The sequence below is a fragment of the Canis lupus genome, chromosome 5, assembly GCF_003254725.2.
Source record: "Canis lupus dingo isolate Sandy chromosome 5, ASM325472v2, whole genome shotgun sequence".
In the NCBI taxonomy this organism is placed as follows: domain Eukaryota; kingdom Metazoa; phylum Chordata; class Mammalia; order Carnivora; family Canidae; genus Canis; species Canis lupus.
Genome location: NC_064247.1, coordinates 13,607,015 through 13,624,881, shown reverse-complemented (window position 1 = coordinate 13,624,881; position 17,867 = coordinate 13,607,015). Strand labels below are relative to the sequence as shown.

General features: G+C 35.2%; 1 protein-coding gene across 10 annotated transcripts in view; it reads left to right on the top strand.

The window, feature by feature from the left end:
* Nucleotides 1-17,867, top strand: part of ARHGEF12 (Rho guanine nucleotide exchange factor 12) — a 151,101-nt gene that overhangs the window by 56,793 nt on the left and 76,441 nt on the right. For all 10 annotated transcript variants that reach the window (XM_049109866.1, XM_049109869.1, XM_025465217.3 and 7 more), the window contains exons 2-3: nt 15,389-15,412; nt 16,739-16,824. Coding sequence is in view for 5 of the 10 variants with exons in the window: in XM_025465217.3 (XP_025321002.1) it covers nt 15,389-15,412; nt 16,739-16,824 (110 nt within the window). In the remaining 5 variants the exon portion in view is untranslated. The remainder of the gene's footprint in view (nt 1-15,388; nt 15,413-16,738; nt 16,825-17,867) is intronic.

Here is a 17,867-nt window from a genome sequence, read left to right as displayed (position 1 = left end):
GTATAGAATACCTAACACTACTGACCAATTTGATCTAATTTCATTTTTATAATATTGTATCGAACACTTAGTACACACTATAGTACACTTTTTGAGGGGAGGAGCAAGTATACATGGAACATTTACTAAGATAGACCAAGAAGCTTAAGCTGGACTAGCCTTATTTGCAAGTGAAGGATCTGGTGCTGCTTTCAGATGTTTATCCTTTGTGTTTTTAAATTTTTTCTTAAGCTTTAATCTTTGTTATTGGCTTAAAGTCAGCTGGTGTTTCTGGTTCATGGACTTTGGTATGGTGGTGCTTAAGGATGCATTTATATTTTAATGGCCAGCATTTGGTCAGCCCGTGTCTACCATTCACTTCCCCCTTTTCATAAAATAAGTGCTTTAATTGTAAACTATATAAAAATACCTTATATAAATTCCCTTTTGATTATTACAATAAGCTGAGTTGTAACAAATGAAATGTTGATTTTTATAATTAAACCGTGGAAAGTAAAAAAAAAAAAAAGATAAGACTTACGCGCTATAAGTAAGTTTAAATAAATGAGAAGGATCAAGTCAGGGGAGCCTGAGTGGATCAGTCAGTTGAGTGTCCAACTTGATTTTAGCTCAGGTCATGATCTTGCAGTTGTGGGATCAAGCCCTGTGTTGGGCTCCATGTTGAGTGTGGAGTCTGCCTTAGATAAAATAAAAGATGAATCTAGAGTACCTTGCAGTGCCAGAAGCAAGGAAGTGCTCAAAAAACCCCCAAAGGCTGGGGGCATGTCAAAGGGAAACAGATGCCAAACTGAAATGCCTCTGAATGGTTTAAACTGAAATAATTTGAGCAAGAAAATAAGTAACATAGTATTGGATTAGAACTCAAAGTATAACTATATAGTATATATAGTATATATGAGTTCAGTATTGACATAAATGATTGCATAAGTAAGTGAAGGAGAAGATAAAATATAAATATAAATATAGATATAAAATAAAATATTCCTCATGGAAGAATTCCAAATAGCATATGTACATGCTCCCTCATCCAGGAAATGGAGTTTAATCTTTTCAACCCCTAGTCTGGGTTGGATTTAGTAACTTGATTTTAAAGAATAGAGTATGAAAAAATGAAAAAAGGTGATTTTACAGGGAGAAGTCTGGCAAACACTACCTTGACCAAATGATCATGGTTAACATTACTAATGACAAATCATATTGATAATGTACATCCCCTGATATGTAAATGAAAGGGAACTTCACCTCTTTGGTATTCCAGAAATAGAGACCGGCATCTCTATGGATGATTTTTAACAAAAGTGCAAAGACAATTTAGTGGAGAAAGGATGGTCTTCTCACTAAATGATGCTGGAACAATGGGATATTCATATTAAAAAAATAAAGTTTAATTCATACCTCATGCTCTATGCCAAAATTAATGCAAAATGTCTAAAAGTACCTAAAAGTAAAATTGAAAGTCATTAAACTTAGAGGAAATATGGGAGAAAATCTCTGACTTTGGGTTAAGCAAAGACTTCTTAGATATGACATACAGAGCATGTGCAATGACCCTATTTCCAAATGAGGATATATTCACAGATACCAGGGGTTAAGACTTCAACGTACCTTTGTGAGGGACACAATTCAATCCATAACAAATGTAGTAGTTCCCAGTTTAGGAATTGATTTCATGTTTACCACTGGGGAACTGAGAATCTCTATAGGTACTTAATGCAGTTCCTGCAGTGCATAAGTAATGCATCTTTCACATCTATATTTACTTTTTTTTCAAATGTAATGATGGTGTTATGATTAATAAAATACAAATGTTACTTTTTGGTATTCAGTTTGTGGAGAACATGCCTCTGCTTTTATGTGGTTCCCTGCTTTGTTTTCACTTAAAAAAAAAAAAGAGATTTATTTATTTTTAGGGAGAAAGGTGTGAGTGTGAGTGGGGGGGAGGGGCAGAGGGCAAGGTGGAGAGAATCTCCAGCAGACTCCCCACTGAGCATAGAGCTCTGTCCCAAGACCCTGAGATCATGACCTGAGCAGAAAACACAAGTCAGACACTCAACCAACCAAGCCACCCATTGTTTTCACTTAAAAAAAAAAAAAAAAAAAAAAAGATTGATTTATTTTTAAGAGGGGGAAGGGCAGAGGGAGTGAATCTTCAGGCAGCCTTCCTCTGAGCCCAGAGCCCCACGCTGGGCTCAGTCTCACCACCAATAAGGTCATAACCTGAGCCAAAACCAAGAGTCAGATGCTCAACTGCCTGAGCCACCCAGGCTCAGTGTTTTCACTTTTAACAGAGAATCTCTTTCATGTATTTAGTAAGAATTTTGTCAACTTGGACACCAAAGTATAATGTTACTCTGACCCCTTATCTTATAGGATCTATTCCCAGAATGGCTCCTTCAGCTTCTTGCTGCTGTGTCTTTCCATAAGTCCATGGAATTGAGTTAGGGAAACAGGGAGTTCTTTTTTCTGTTTACGTGATACACAAACTCCTCTTCTAGTGCAAACTTCCATTTAGGTTCCTTATTCTAGATAAATTAGTCCTAAGGAAGAAATCAAGAGGGAATGAATAACTTGAATTACAAGGTTATTTGTTATAACAATGTCTGTTTTACTGAAAAAACAAAAAACAAAACAAAACAAAACCTGGCCTAGCCCGAATATTTACTAAAGAGAATGGTTTAAATTAAATAAATATCCATATCTCAAACTACTTTGCAGCTATCAGGATTTATTTAGAGATATCTTTTTCAAATCATTATCTTATTTGGAAGTTCAATATACAAAAATAAATAAAAGCTAAGCAGCTACGGGGGCACCTGGGTGGTGCAGTTAAGTGTACAGCACTTGGTTTTGGCTCAGGCAGGTCATGATCTCAGAGTCATGAGATTAAGCCCCACATTGGCTCTGCACTCAGTGGAGAGTCTGCTTAAGAGTCTCTCTCTCTCTCTCTCTCAAATAAATACATCTATATTAAAAAAAAAAGGCTAAGCAGCTCTTATGTGGGGAGCCTGGATCCCCATCTACCCACTCTTGGTCCTTGAGGGGCATCTTTTAAATCCTTAGGCTTGTGTGCAGCACATTTTAAAACCAGTGCTGTAGTGAGATATTTAATGATGTAAAATTATGTCAGTGTTTTATTAGTTAAAAAGGTTACCAAACAATATATCCTATACACTGTAATTTTGATAAAGATAAATTTTATATACTGTATCTGTATCATATGTAAAAAGAGAAATCTTTATCTTTAGAAAAGATGTAGAAGTATTCATAAAAATGCTGGGTATTGGGGCACCTGGGTGGTTCAGTGGTTGTGCATCTGCCTTTAGCTCAGGCTGTGATCCTGGGGTCCTGGGATCGAGTCCCACATCAGGCTTCCTGCATGGAGCCTGCTTCTCCCTCTGCCTATGTCTCTGCCTCTCTCTCTCTGTCTCTCATGAATAAATACATTTTTTAAAAAAATGCTGGGTATTGAGTCTATGTGTGACTTTTATTTTCTATTTTGTTTTTTACTTAAAAAATGTTTGTATATGTGTTTTGGGGGGGATAAAGATATTTCTTTAAAAAAAATATTTAAGAGAGAAAGCAACAGCTGGGGAGGGGTAGAGGGAGAGGAAGCAGCAGACTCCTCTGCTGAGCGGGGAGCCTGATGTTGGGCTTGATCCCAGGACCCTGGGACATGACCCAAGTTGAAGGCAGATGCTTAACTGACTGAGCCACCCAGGCACCTGGAGAAGATAGTTCTTCATGTTAAAAAGTAGAAAACCATTGCTTTATAGGAAACTTTTGGAAAGATAATGGTCCCATTCCTTAATCTCTTGAGAGAGAGGAATTATCTTGAAAATTTATGAAAATAGTATTAGTAACAGATCTATTTAGAAGTTAACATCAGTAGTCTTATGTGTTAAAAGTGTGTTAGGATAAATCACATTTTTAGCATCTAAGGGAAAAAATAGAACTGAATGTCAGTGAATTAAAAATGAACTGGACATTGTAAAGCAGTGATTCCCAATTCTGGAGTGATTTAAGAGGAATGTGAAGATATTTAAAACACACTTTCCCTCCATCTTCCCAAATTGAGTGCTGAGCCATTGTTACTGATAAGAGTATACCCCTTATTCTAGTTTTGTGTTTTTGGGCCAAGAAAAACTCTTGTAGAAGAAAGTGTGAAATGGCATGCATATAACTAATTCTCTTTTCCCCTCAGAATCAGGGGTCTTTTTCCCTTTGTGCTGGTTTGAAAGTTTGAGGTATTAAGATTTGGTTTAGGGGATCCCTGGGTGGCTCAGTGGTTTGGTGCCTGCCTTTGGCCCAGGGTGCAATCCTGGAGTCCTGGGATTGAGTCCTGTGTCGGGCTCCCGGTGTGGAGCCTGCTTCTCCCTCTGCCTGTGTCTCTGCCTCTCTCTCTGTGTCTGTCATGAATAAATAAATAAAATCTTAAAAAAAAAAAGATTTGGCATAGACTATGTGGTTTCATGATAAACTAAGTGCATAGCTAAGAAGAATTGAAGAACTGTTAATATTTGATGCCAGAACCAAAGCATGTGTGAAAAGAAGCTCTAGTTTAAAACCAAAAGTTGCATTTTAACATTCATTATATACATAGCCAGTAAAAGTAGTTTTAATGAAAAATAATTTCTATGAAGAAAATAAGACGCTTTTATGAATGCAGAATGTGTGTTATATAGAAGATTTAATTGTCATGATACTGGCTCTGATCAGTTTTTTTTATTAGTCTTTGCCGATATTTTATATTCATATAGCCTGTTTTATTATGTATGGAAATATTTCACCAACTAAGGAGTATGACATATAAATTTAATGATATGTAATTAAAATACTCATAATGCATTTCTTATATAATTTAAAAAATTATAAGTGGAAAACATGGAATGTGCATAATCCTTATTCTCTGTGTTCTTCCTGGAAAGTATATGAGGTTTTATTTCTTTAAGAAATAGGCCTGTGTTGCTTTAGTTCAAGGAAATTGTGAACATTTTTAGAGTATATGGGAACCATGTTTATACTTCTCTGATTTGCTGTGTTTCCTTGTGCTGTGATTTTTTTTGGCAAATCTTTGTCTATTCAGCTTTGTGGTATAGATATGATGGTGAATTAGCCTTCTTTGTATTCAAGGAATGAGTGTATACCAAGTACAATACCTGAAGGTAAACAGAGCTCTGTGATTTGAGTATTAGTGTAATTCTGACCATTTTTCCTTCTCTTATTAAGATTCTTGAAATAAGATTCCTCTTATAATTGTGTTGGCACTTGGTAAGAAATGTTAAGGAACATTTAAGATAAATCCATAATAATTTGTTTTCTTGTTGAATTGATATTCCTTGCTATGGAATGCTATTTTTATGGATGCCTTAGATTTTTTTCTTTAATAAAAATTCAAACAAACTGCAAATATATATGTGCTTTAAAGGGATACATTAAGAATTTACCACCTGGGTGGTTCAGTTGGTTGGGCATCTGTCTTCAGCTTGGGTCATGATCTCAGGGTCTTGGGATCCAGCCCTACACCAGGCTCCCTGGTTGGCGAGGAGCCTGCTTCTCCCTATCCCTCTGTCACTCCCCCTTCTTGTGTTCTTTCACTTTCTCAAATAAATAAAATCTTTTTAAAAATTTACATTTTGGGTAGAGCTTTTTTACATCATAGAAGATAGAATAATACTTGAATTTTATATTTTAATTTTATATTGTTATAAAATTCTCAAGTTCAGATTAATGGTGCAGTTTGTCTCAATGACACCCAATAAGAAAGGTAAAAAAAAGCTAACTAAGACTTTCTACTTTTTCAAAAGTACACTTGTATCCTTTGGCAAATCTGGGGAAAGCAGCTTGTCCCAACAAATTTTACAGAGTTCTCACTTCAGTTTACAAGATTTGAACATTCAATCTTAATGCATTTTATATAAAACCTTATTGAGAAGCATACCCATCCAAGATTAAGAGGGCATTTTTTCCCCTCATATTCTTTTTATGTTCACAAATATACTCTTTTTTTTTTTTTAAAGATTTATCTATTTGAGAGAGCATGCACGTGCACACATGAGTGAGGGGTGAGCCAGTGGGAGAAAGGGGGGAGAGAGAATTTTCAAGGAGACTTCTTGCTGAGCATGAGCCCAAGAGAGGACTGGATCTGAGATCATGACTTGAGCTGAAACCAAGAGTTGGTTGCTTAACCTACTGAGCTACCCAGGTGCCCCTATTCTGTTTCTTGAAACATGTTCTCATTGCTATGAATTGCCCTCTTCTGATTGCTTTTACTGCATCACATAGATTATTGAATGTTGTGTTTCTGTTTTCAGTTGTCTATAGGCATTTTTTTATATCTCAGATTTCTCTGATGATCCCATGGTTGTTTAGTAGCATGGTTAGCCTCCACATTTTTGTGGTTTTTCCAGTTTTCTTCTTATAATTGATTTCTAGTTTAATACCATTTTGGTGGGACAAAGTGCTTGATGGATTTCTTTCTTCTTTAATTTATTGAAACTTGCTTTGTGATTTAACATGTGATCTGTCCTGGAGAATATTCCATGTGCACTTGAGAAGAATGTGTATTCTGTTGCTTTTGGATGGAATGTTCCATATATATCTATTAAGAACATCTGGTCTGATGTATTATGTAAAGTCAGTGTTTTCTTACTGATTTTCTGTGTGGATGATTTATCTATTGGTGTTTAGTATTATATTTTTATTGGTTTATTCCTTTAGCTCTATAAATATTTATTTTGGTGTTCCTATGTTGATGCATATATATTTATAAATGTTATATCTTCTTCCTGGATTGACCCCTTTATCATTATGTAATGCCTTTCTTTAACTTATTAAAGTCTTTAAAGTTTATTTTTTCTGTTAGAAGCACAGTTCACATTTGCATGGAATATCTTTTTATTTCCCTTTACTCAGTCTCTATGTTACTTCTGAAATTAGTGTACTGTAAGCAGCATATATGTAAGTCTTCTTTTTTTTAATCCATTCAACCACTCTGTACTTTTTGGCTTGGGAATTTAGTCCATTTACATTTAAAGTAATTATTAATAGGTATGTATTATTGTCACTTTATTTTTTATTTTTTGAGATTTTATTTAATTATTTATGAGAGACACAGAGACAAGCAGAGACATATGGAGATGGAGAAGCAGGCTCCCTTTAGGGAGCCTGATGTGGGACTCAATCCCAGGACCCCAAAATCACCTGATCGGAAAGCAGACAATTGACCAGTGAGCCACCCAGGCGTCCCTTATTGTCATTTTAGTAATTATTTTCTGGCTGTTTTTGTAGTTCTTGTTTCTTTTTCTCCTTTCTCTTCCCTTGTGGCTTAATAACTTTCTTTAGTGTTATGTACATATTTCTCTTCATTTTCTTTTGCATACATACTATAAATTTCTGCTTTGTAGTTATTATGAGGTTCACAAATAACATCCCATGTATATGACAGTCTGTTTTAAGTTGATGACAACTTAAATTTGAATACATTCTAAAATTACATTTTTATACTGCCCATGTTTTGTTTCTGATGTCACATTTCACAGCTTTTTATGTTATGTATCCCCTGATGAATTATTGTAGTTATAGATATTTTTACTACTTTTGTCTTTTGACATTCATACTAGCTTTATAAGTGATTAATCCACTACTTTAACTACATATATTACCTTTTTCAGTAAGGTTTTTACTTTCATATTTTCCCGGCATTAATTAGTGCTATTGCTTTTTACCTTAAAAAAATCCTTTTAACTTTTTTTTTGTAAGGACAGTTTAGTGGTGATGTACTTTCAGCTTTTGCTTATCTGAAAAATTCTTTATCTTCTATTTTTTTAAGATTTTATTTATTTATTCAGGAGAGACAGAGAGAAAGAGAGAGGCAGAGACACAGGCAGAGGGAGAAGTAGGCTCCATGCAGGGATGCCGACGTGGGACTCGATCCCAGGACTCTAAAATCAGGTCGTGGGCTGAAAGTGGTGCTAAACCACTGAGCCACCTGGGCTGCCCTATCCTCCTCTATTTTGAATACTAACCTGGGCAGGTAGAATTAACATCCCCCCCCCCCCCCCCCAGTAGTGTATTCCTGGTTGGAAGTTTTTTCCTTTCGGTACCTTGAATATGTCTTGCCACTCTCTTCTCCCTGCAAATTTTCTGCTGAAAAGTCTGCTAATGGCCTTATGGGATTTCCCTTGTACCTAACAAATTTTTTTCTCTTGCTGCTTTTCAGATTCTCTCTTTAACTTCTGACATTTTAATTGTAATATTTCTTGGTGTAGATTTCTTTGGGTTTGTTTTATGTAGAATTCTCTGTGCTTCCTGGACCTGGATGTCTCTTTCCTTCCCCAAGTTAATGAAGTTTTCAGCCATTATTTCTTCAAATAAGTCTTCTGCCACTTTCTCTTTCTGTTTTCCTTCTGGGACCCCCATAATGAGGATGTTATTCCACTTGATATTATTCCATATGTCCTTTAACGTATCTTCATTTTCTAAAGTTTCTTTCTTTTTCTGTTTCTGTTTATTTTTTTAATTTTTTTTTTTCCTGCTCTGGTTGGGTGAGCCTGTTGCTTTGTCTTGTAGCTCACTAGTAGTTCTGCTTCATCTGGTGTGCTGCCAAACTCCTCTAGTGTATTTTTTTAGTCTAGTTATTGTATTCTTCTGTTCTGTGATTCTTTTTGGTACTTTCTTGTGTTTTATCTTTGTTGATGTTCTCACTTGTGTTCATCTGTTCCTCTACCAAGTTTGGTGACTGTCACTTTGAACTCTTTAGCAGGTAGATTACTTACCTCTTTCATTAAGGACTTTTTCTCAAGTTTCGTCTTGTACTTTTGTTTACAACTTATTCTTGTCCTCTCATTTTGCTTGAGTCTCTGTGTTTGTTTCCGTGTAATAGGCAAAACAGCTACCTCTCCAAGTCTTGAAGGAATAGCCTTCTGTAGGAGGTGACCCATGGGGCCCAGAATTACAGTATCCCTGTTCACCAGAGCCAGGCTCTCAAGGGGGATCTCCTCTGTGTGCTGCGCATGCCTGCTGGCTGTGGTGGGGCTGTGGCTGGGCCACCAGAAGTGGAGACTGGGCACATGATATAATCAGGCTTTTGCCTGATTGTGGCATGGTTAGGCACTGGATTTGTGGATACCAACCTGCACTGGCAGGTTAGAGGGAAATTGTGAAAGTTAGCAAGGTCGTGTTAGCAAGGTAGAATGTGATCACAAAAATAGCACTTTCCAGTGCTTCAGTTGTTGGAGAGAGTTGCAGTAGGTTCCTGCCTCTCTGGCAGTTGTTTTAAGATGAGTAATTAGGTCTCCTTCGCATATGGTCTAAGAACTTTTCAGACTGCTGCTTTTGGATTGGGTCTCAGGACATGTGAGTCAGCCTGCAAGCCCTTTAAGAGTGGGTTCACAGTTCCCTACATATCTGTGGTTCTCCTGGACCAATTCCTGTTTATGTTACATTTTGGGGGATCATCTCTCTGGTGCATGACCCAGGGATTGAGGTGCCTGTTGGGGGGCACAAACCCCTTACTCCTCAGGGAAAAGTTGCATATTTTTTGAGATCTCTTCTGATTGTGGGTCACTGTGCCTGGGGTGGGGTTTTGGCAAGAGCATGTCTCTGCCTCGCCTACCTGTCTCAATGTGGCCCTTTTATCTTTTGCTGTAGAGATAATGTTCATCTAGTTTTCAGAACTTTTTCTTAGGAAACTAGTCCATTTTAGCTGTTGAAGTTTTGTGTCCATAGGAAGAGGTGAGCTTAGGATATTCCTACACTGCCATCTTGAACCAGCTTTCCAAACAGATTCTGAAATAGGGAATTGTGAAATAAGATTTGAGTCCCTATCTGCTAAGAAAAATAAGTCAGGGAAAGACAAGTATCATGAATTCACTCATATATGCAATTTAAGAAACAAAACAGATGAACATAGGAGAAGGGAAGGAAAAATAAGACAAAAACAGAGAGGGAGGCAAACTGTAAGAGACTGTTAACTCTAGTAAACTGAGGGTCGCTGGAAGGGAGGAGGGGTGGAGGATGGGGTAACTGGGTGATGGCGTTAAGTAGGGCACATGATGTAATGAATACTGGGTTGTATGCAACTGATGAATCATTCTATCTCAAACTAATAATATAGCACATGTTAATTAAATTGAATTTAAATAAAAAATTTAAATCCCTATAAAATGAAAATTACATATCATCACTATTTTATCAATTTTGAGATTCTTCTGTAGAGTCTAGGTTGTTTGTTTATATTTCTTTAATGATAATATTTCATGTAAACATGGATTTGATAGTTTGAGTGATATCGAATGGAATGAAAATACTAAGTAGTAGTTTGAGGGTCTCATTAATTTTTCTGGCAGTTCCCTGTACTTGGTTTTTTTGAAGTGAATAATTGGAAGTCTGAAAAGACTCTGTGTAAGTTAATGATGATACTCATGATCTCAAAGGAGAGTAATTTAGCAACCTCACAGGAGACTTTCCCAAAAGTGATGCTGTTCTAGACTGTCAATGAGAGCCTGTAATAAATGAGCTGGGATTTTTTTTGTTTTTTTTTTGTTTGTTTGTTTGTTTTGGAACTGCTTTTCTCAGTTCAGAAACAACGAATATCCAATTTATAATATCTGGCAGAGGCAATTAAAATAATTTAGAATTTACTATTTGGTTTGTCAAGGTACATCCAGGAAAGAAGAGCCACTTACTAAGGGTCCTCATGTGTTTAAGTTCTTTAATAAAAGTGGCAGTGTCCTAAGCTATATTTAAGAAGTTAATTTGAGATCTTCTTACATCACATTCTAGTGAATCATTTTTGGATTTTACACCACAACTGAACTCCCTGGTCCTTGTTTCTGTGGTTTTGTATTGCAAGGTCCGGAGGTTTAAAACTAATAACACCATGAAAATTCTCCATGAGTCATCCTGTCAGCTGTAGCTTCTGTTTGAATCTTTCTGATATAACTAACTAATGTTTATTGCCAGCTCTGCTAAGAACTTTTTATGCTTTAGATTTAAATCCTAATGAGAAGGTACAATGGTCGATAAATTTCAGGCTTTTTTTTTTCTTCTATTTCCATAGTTTTTAGTTCTTTTAGTGACTCTAAGCTAGACCAGTTATAAATTGTAGGTGGTTAAAGGATTTATGACTGGTGTTTTTGGGGGGAGAGGAGTGGTAGTGGTCATTACTACTTTTGGTTCTATGAATCTTACTGTCCAGAGATAGAAAGATTGAATTAACAGTTAGCTGAAGTCAGCAGTATGTTCTAAATCCCTATACTTAAGGGTACTTATGTATTACAGACAAATGCCCTTTTAGCTGTTTTGTTTGTTATTTTGTGAAAAATGATATAATACTAGAGCTAGCTAGTTCATATTCACATTGGAGTAATTTCAAACTTTAGTGTTGTGCTTTAGGCTATTTAAATTATTTTGAGGAAATAGATAAATAAAAAATTTGACTTATATCCAGGACATGGAATGCCTTAATCATTCTTGATACTCTAAAGGAGATACGGAAATAATGGACTTTCTTGCTAAGTGGCAGGTATGGTCGACAGTTTCACAGGCTTAAAAAAAAATCACTGACCCTACTTGCTAGGAAAATTAAAAGTTTGGGTTGTAACCTGATCTTTTCTCTTACCCTGCAGCATCTGGGAAGTTTGTTAACTTGAGTATTGACGTTAATTTTATATGACTTGGCAAGTTAAACCTATAGTTTCATCATTGGCTTTGAATTATGCATTTCTGTGGATTTTACTGAGCTAAAAACCTATGTGAACATTGTTAGTCTTTAAGTTTATTTTTCTTTTCTACTTAATTTGAAGTCTCTAAAATTCAGATTTTATTTTTGTTCTAGCAGCTAATAATAATTAAGTGGTTATGTATGTGCTAAGCAGTGTTTCTGATTTAATGCTTTGCATTTTCTAATTCTCAAAACAAATTTGTAAGTAGGAAGTAGTATTATCACTATTTTACAGATGATTGTTAGGTTAAGCAACATGTACAAGTGTAAGGACACCTTTTAAATCGCAAAACTAGACTATGAACCTTGTTATTTTGGGGCTTTTCCTGAGGAACTCCTATCCCTGAGGCCTTGAGATCACATGCAGTTTTTGTTGACTATAACAGTATTGGGAATGCTATATTTTTTGCATTGACGTTTGTTATCATTTTATGAGGATGGAGCCTTAGACTTAATCTGTGGTCCGTTTTGCAGAGTTCTTTGTCTAGAAACTCTCTGGACTGGCATGAATTCCAGTAAGCCAGTGGCATATTTCATTGATTCCAAAGTGCACGGGCTTTTCACCCTGCCGTTTAACATTGCTAAAATCAGGATGTATCTTACAATGGAATTTTTGAGAATTCTAAATTTAGTAGCTAACATTGTTTGCTAATGAAAACTTGCCTGCTATCCAGTATAGGTAAAATATCCTGAACTGAATTCTCTATGTTTCAATCATCCCATATGAAGAACCATCCTGAACCCAAATTCTTCATCATAACCAAACCCCCAAAAAACCATCTAATACCTTGAAGGAGAGGAGGGTAGATTAAGATTTGAGTGTGTTATCTCTCTTTTTCTTTCAGGACACTTCTCACAGGAGTAATGTCAAGGGCTGTCTCTTTTCTCACACACACACAAAAAAATCTATAACAGGAAAAAATGACTTCTAATAGTCTATATATTATAAGCAAACATATGATAACACAAACTTTGACAGCTGTTTGCAATTTTTTTTAATGTAAAAGAATTTCTGTTTTAACAGTCCTAAAGGGATATCCTGATTGGAAAATCATATACATGTATATATATTATAGAGTTAAATATGTGTATATGTATGGTTAAGCCTGGCTAAAACTGGAAGTTTTACTAAAGGAAGTATTATTTATTGAGTTAGAATTCTTTAATTATAAAATCACAACTCCCTTTACACTGTAATAACATATTGGGAGGAGTATGAAAATTAAAACTTTGGGGGAGCTTCTCTATATTACTACATACGGGGTTAATATTACAGCCCAGAACTTATAAAGAAGAAGGCACCCTGAATCAAGTGAATAAATGTAATTGTGACCCTTTAGGCTCTTGTTTAGGATTTGTGGCATTCAAGTATGTTTAGTATCATAGGTAATCAAAAGTAAGAGCATCTAGTTATCTTACTCCAGTGGCTCACATTTCTGACAACACTTTGCTTTTTAAAACATGGTTCTTCATATTGGTACTTGGACTTTGTCTTACATCTGGAAACATACATACACACATATGTAAGTATGCACAAACATGTTCAATGTTGGCTAGATGTCCAAGCCGTCGATATGATATTTTCAAAAGCCACATACAGTTTAATTAAGCACATCTAATATAATTCAGCATTCAACTACAGCTCTTTCCCGTAAATATCTCACCAGAGGAGGTTGTCACAGTTTTATAATTGGGTACAGAATGGACAGGGACTTGAAAATAGAGGATTTTGTGCACCAGAATTCTTTCGTCAGCCTAGTGTTGGGCTAATTGTGGCATTTAATGATTGTAGAAAAAAGTATTGATTTAAAAATTTTTGTTTGAGAGAAGTTCTTCATCTGTTCTTTAAGAATATAGTAAGTAGATTTTGATAAACAAATTTTACTGCACAGGAGTCCTTGTTCTTCATCTTTTCATTCCATTTTTATCATCCTCTTTCCCCTCCTTTTCCATTCCCTCATAAGAGAAAGCTGCTCAGGAAGCTGGTTTACAATCACTAGTCTGGGAACTTCCGGGATTCTTTACCAGAATCTCCCTGGATGTTGCAGTCCCTGACGCAAGCAGCATTGTTTTGGGGTAGGAGTTTTTATAATGGCTATCAGGAAGAGTGGCTAAGGTTGCTAACTGCAGGTATTATCCTTTGTAGAAATCAGTTGGGAATTCTTTTCTGCCAACTTCTATATTCATTTCTAAATTAAAAAACATATTCCCACCTCCCCACTCCCCTAACAAGTAAGGATGGGCTTCCTATTTCTGACAATTTGATGATCTTTTGTCATCAGTATATTCTCTAGAGCAGTGTACTCTTATCCAGAATCTCTTTTCCTTATTATCCCTAACTTTGTTGGGAGTTAACATGCACTCATTATAGAAGTTTTCAGATTCTTTGTCTTTTTCTTTGGATCACTTTTGGCTTATATAGGAGTTAAAGGAGATTGTAATTAAACTTTTACTTTAGAGATTATTTTTTAACTAAACTGTCTCCAGGCCAAATAAAATAGCATTCAAGTATCATTGTTTTATGTTTGTTTCTTACTGTGTTTACTAATAACTTTAAAACAGTTTTGTTGATACTCTTAATAAACCCCATTTTTATTACCCAGGCTAAATAATACTCACATAAAATGCCATGGGTTGAGGTAATTTCTGAAATGACAGACCTGAAAAGAGGAATAGGAGGAAATTTGAAAACACTTGTAGACTTAGTGTTTATGTGTAACATCAAATTCTTCTCAAGGAGCCTCAGTAATATTTCTTTCAAAAAAGGCAACCAAGAGGAAATACAGTAGTTCTTAATAGCTTATAGAACCGAAGAAAGAAAAGATGTACCCTTTGTTTTCTACTTTTGGAACATAGTCTTTAAAAAAAAAAAAAGATTTTATTTATTCATGAGAGACACAGAGTGAGAGAGGCAGAGACACAGGCAGAGGGAGAAGCAGGCTCCATGCAGGGAACCTGATGTGGGGCTTGATCCCAGGACTCCAGGATCACGCCGTGGGCCCAAGGCAGGTGCTCGCTAAACCACTGAGCCACCCAGGGATCCCCCTGGAACATAGTCTTAATAACTGGTAGTACTGCAATGGTATTTTCTCTAGATTTCTATTATAAATGCTAAACACAAATAAATGAGAATTGTAATTTGAGGGAAGTAGACACAGATCCATAGAGTAATTAGCACCCAGATATCTTGGGGGATGGGGAGTAGTGATGGACAGGAAGAAACTTTCCTTGCTAGGAAAACTTAACGTTTTAATAGTAAGATATTTCTCTTTGCCTTAGTTTTTTAAAATCTGTAAAATGGATATAGGTTTATAGATCTCTTTTAGGATTAGATAGCACGTGTCAACAGTTTAGTACAGTGCTTAGTATCTAGTAAGCTCTCAATAAATTTAACTGTTGCTATTAGTATTTAGATTTTTACAAAGAGAACCTATACTCAGTGACGGTTCATGGTAAATGCACCTGCAATTTAAGATTTATCTAAGGAGATACTTAAAAATAGCATCCAGCTTCTTACTCATACTTACCCTGTTTGTTGAGTCTTGCTTTGGGTAAGTTAGCATAAGATGTAAATCTCTTATTCTGGTTTAGTAGAATGGCTAAATTTAGTAACAATCTTATAAGTGAAATAACTACATCTTTCTTTTTTTTCCCCCTTTGTTTCAGGTTTCCCCTCAAAAAACCTATAAGGTAAGTTGTTCAGTTGCCCTTCGTACGCTTAGGTTAAATCTTAATTAGAAGCATTCCTTCAAAATTATGGCGGATTTTTGTGGCTTTTGAAAATGTGGATTTAAGTAGTTTAAAATATCAAAATGTTTTACAAATTTAAAATATAACAGGTGTTGCATATTTTTTCTGGAAGACAGCTTTGTTTTGATAACATTTTCAATGTTTTTAATATAAGCATTTTAAAAGTTTGTTCAAATTGATAGTTAAGGTCACTCCCTATGAAGAGATTTAATTTTAAAATCTATTGTGACTGTTTCCAGTTGTGAGTAGCTTGAGGAGTGTAAATGGCTTGCCAGTTTTTGATGTGTTTTATCACTTGGGTAACTACAGCTGCCTTTGGTTAATGAACTTTGGCAAACTGAATCAGTCTTAATTACTTTAAGACAGTAAAGGAAAAAATCCAAAATGTTCAAATATGCCTGTGCATGAGCCATATCTCCATATGTATTCATATCCTGGAATTAAATGCCTTTTCCTCAGTACTTGTTCTCACTGCTCTCTCATCCTCGGTGTCATAAATATTATTTAAAATGTAGGTAGTATATCATTCCTAATTATGTTAGTGCTTTTATCAGTTTTAGTGACTGCATTGCATGGTCCAGGATACCAATGCTAACCTTGGCATTTCAGTTAATTAGTAGTGTATGTATCATAGTGAGGGCTTATTTGCTGCCCAACCATTATCTGATCAGTATAATTGGGTAAGCCATACAGAAAATAATAATTCTGGTGTCATCTGGGCCTGCCTGATTTCTGTAGCTAGAGGTCTAGTGAGGCTTGCCTAAGACTTTTTTTTTTTTTTTTAAACTATTCTCATCCATGCTACATTAACACCGTGATTTTGAACCTGACCATAGTATATGTAGGTTCAGGTTGGGGAATGTGTTGAATTACTTTCAGGCACTGTTTTCTTACCTGTTTAATGGAAGTCATAACAACCTGTGAAAGCTACTGAAAGAATTTACTTCTAAGAATAAAATAGATTGTAATACTAAATCCCATTTCTAGGTTCTTTCTAGGAATAAAATAGATGTAATACTAAATACTAGTTTTATTATTTTTAAGCATTTTTTATAACCAAATAACTAGATTCCTTATTATACATAGCATAGACTGAATTTAAAACTTCTTGAAAAATATGAAAAAAAAATAAATCAAAAATAGATTTATGAGGATGTATAAGATTACTTGGATTCTCTTTGTAAGACACACTTGCAGTTTTTAAATTAAGATTTTATTCTCTTGGTTTGCTTACAGTAAATATTTGATTGCTTTGCTTTAATTTAGGCATGGGAGTATTTTGAACCGAGAGTCACCAACAGATAAGAAGCAGAAAGTTGAGCGCAGTGCATCACATGATTTTGATCCCACAGGTAAAACACTGTTTGTTCTTCCAAAGAATATTGAGAATAGTGCAGTTCAGAATAACTCAGCTGAAGCTGTATAACTACCTGAAACACCCAGGAGTTATTGTTTGGTCTACTTGTGATTCTCCTTCCTCTTCAGCAGTATAATATAAATCCTTTGCATTCAGGAGGAATGCAAGCATTTGTAACATTCAACAATTCCACTATGGAAACAATATTGTAGAGCGTCTTTTATTCAAAAATAACGATGATAATAAAAATCGTCATTATATCGTAATTTGGAGATTCTAGTCAGACCAAGGACTTGGCATTAAAATAAACCATTAAGTATGAGCGGTAGCATCTCATAAAATCAAAGCTATAACTACTACAGATTTCTATAGTCATTTAAAAATTCATGTGTGATCATGGTAAATTGGAGTATTAGATAAAATCCACATCAGAGATTCATGATCATCTAATTTTAGAGTCAGCAAATGAATAGGGATCCCTTTTTCTTCAGTCAAAAATATTCTGAGCTTAGAGACTCTTTTAAGTAATGTCGATCTTTCCTGAAATTTTCATGCTAGTAGACTTCTGACTATTTATATTCTTAATTTTATGCAAATAGATTGAACTCCTGTTGTAAAATATGTGTTTTTGCTTTCTCCTTTGTGAAATCATTCAGTATTTAATTTATAAAAAAAATGATAATTTTGCTTCTGCTACTTGAAGCTGATGTGTGTTCTTTGTACACATATAGTGTTACTCAGTTGTATGTTCCTATAACAAAAGGAAGTAAATGCTGAGGTCTTGGATACACAAATGAAATGTATCTTTTTACATATTTTTGTTAAGAAATGCTTTTTTTAATAGAGTATATTTTTTGTATCTAACTCAGATGTTTCATATTTTTAGTATAAATTGTTCTTTTGAAAAACTATTATAAATATTATCCAGGAAGGGAAGACTAAGAAGTGAATAGCTAATAATTTACCTGCATCTTGGGTCATGGGTAAAAATGAAATCCCAATCATTAATTTTAGGCTTTGTTGGTAGGGTATAGCTTC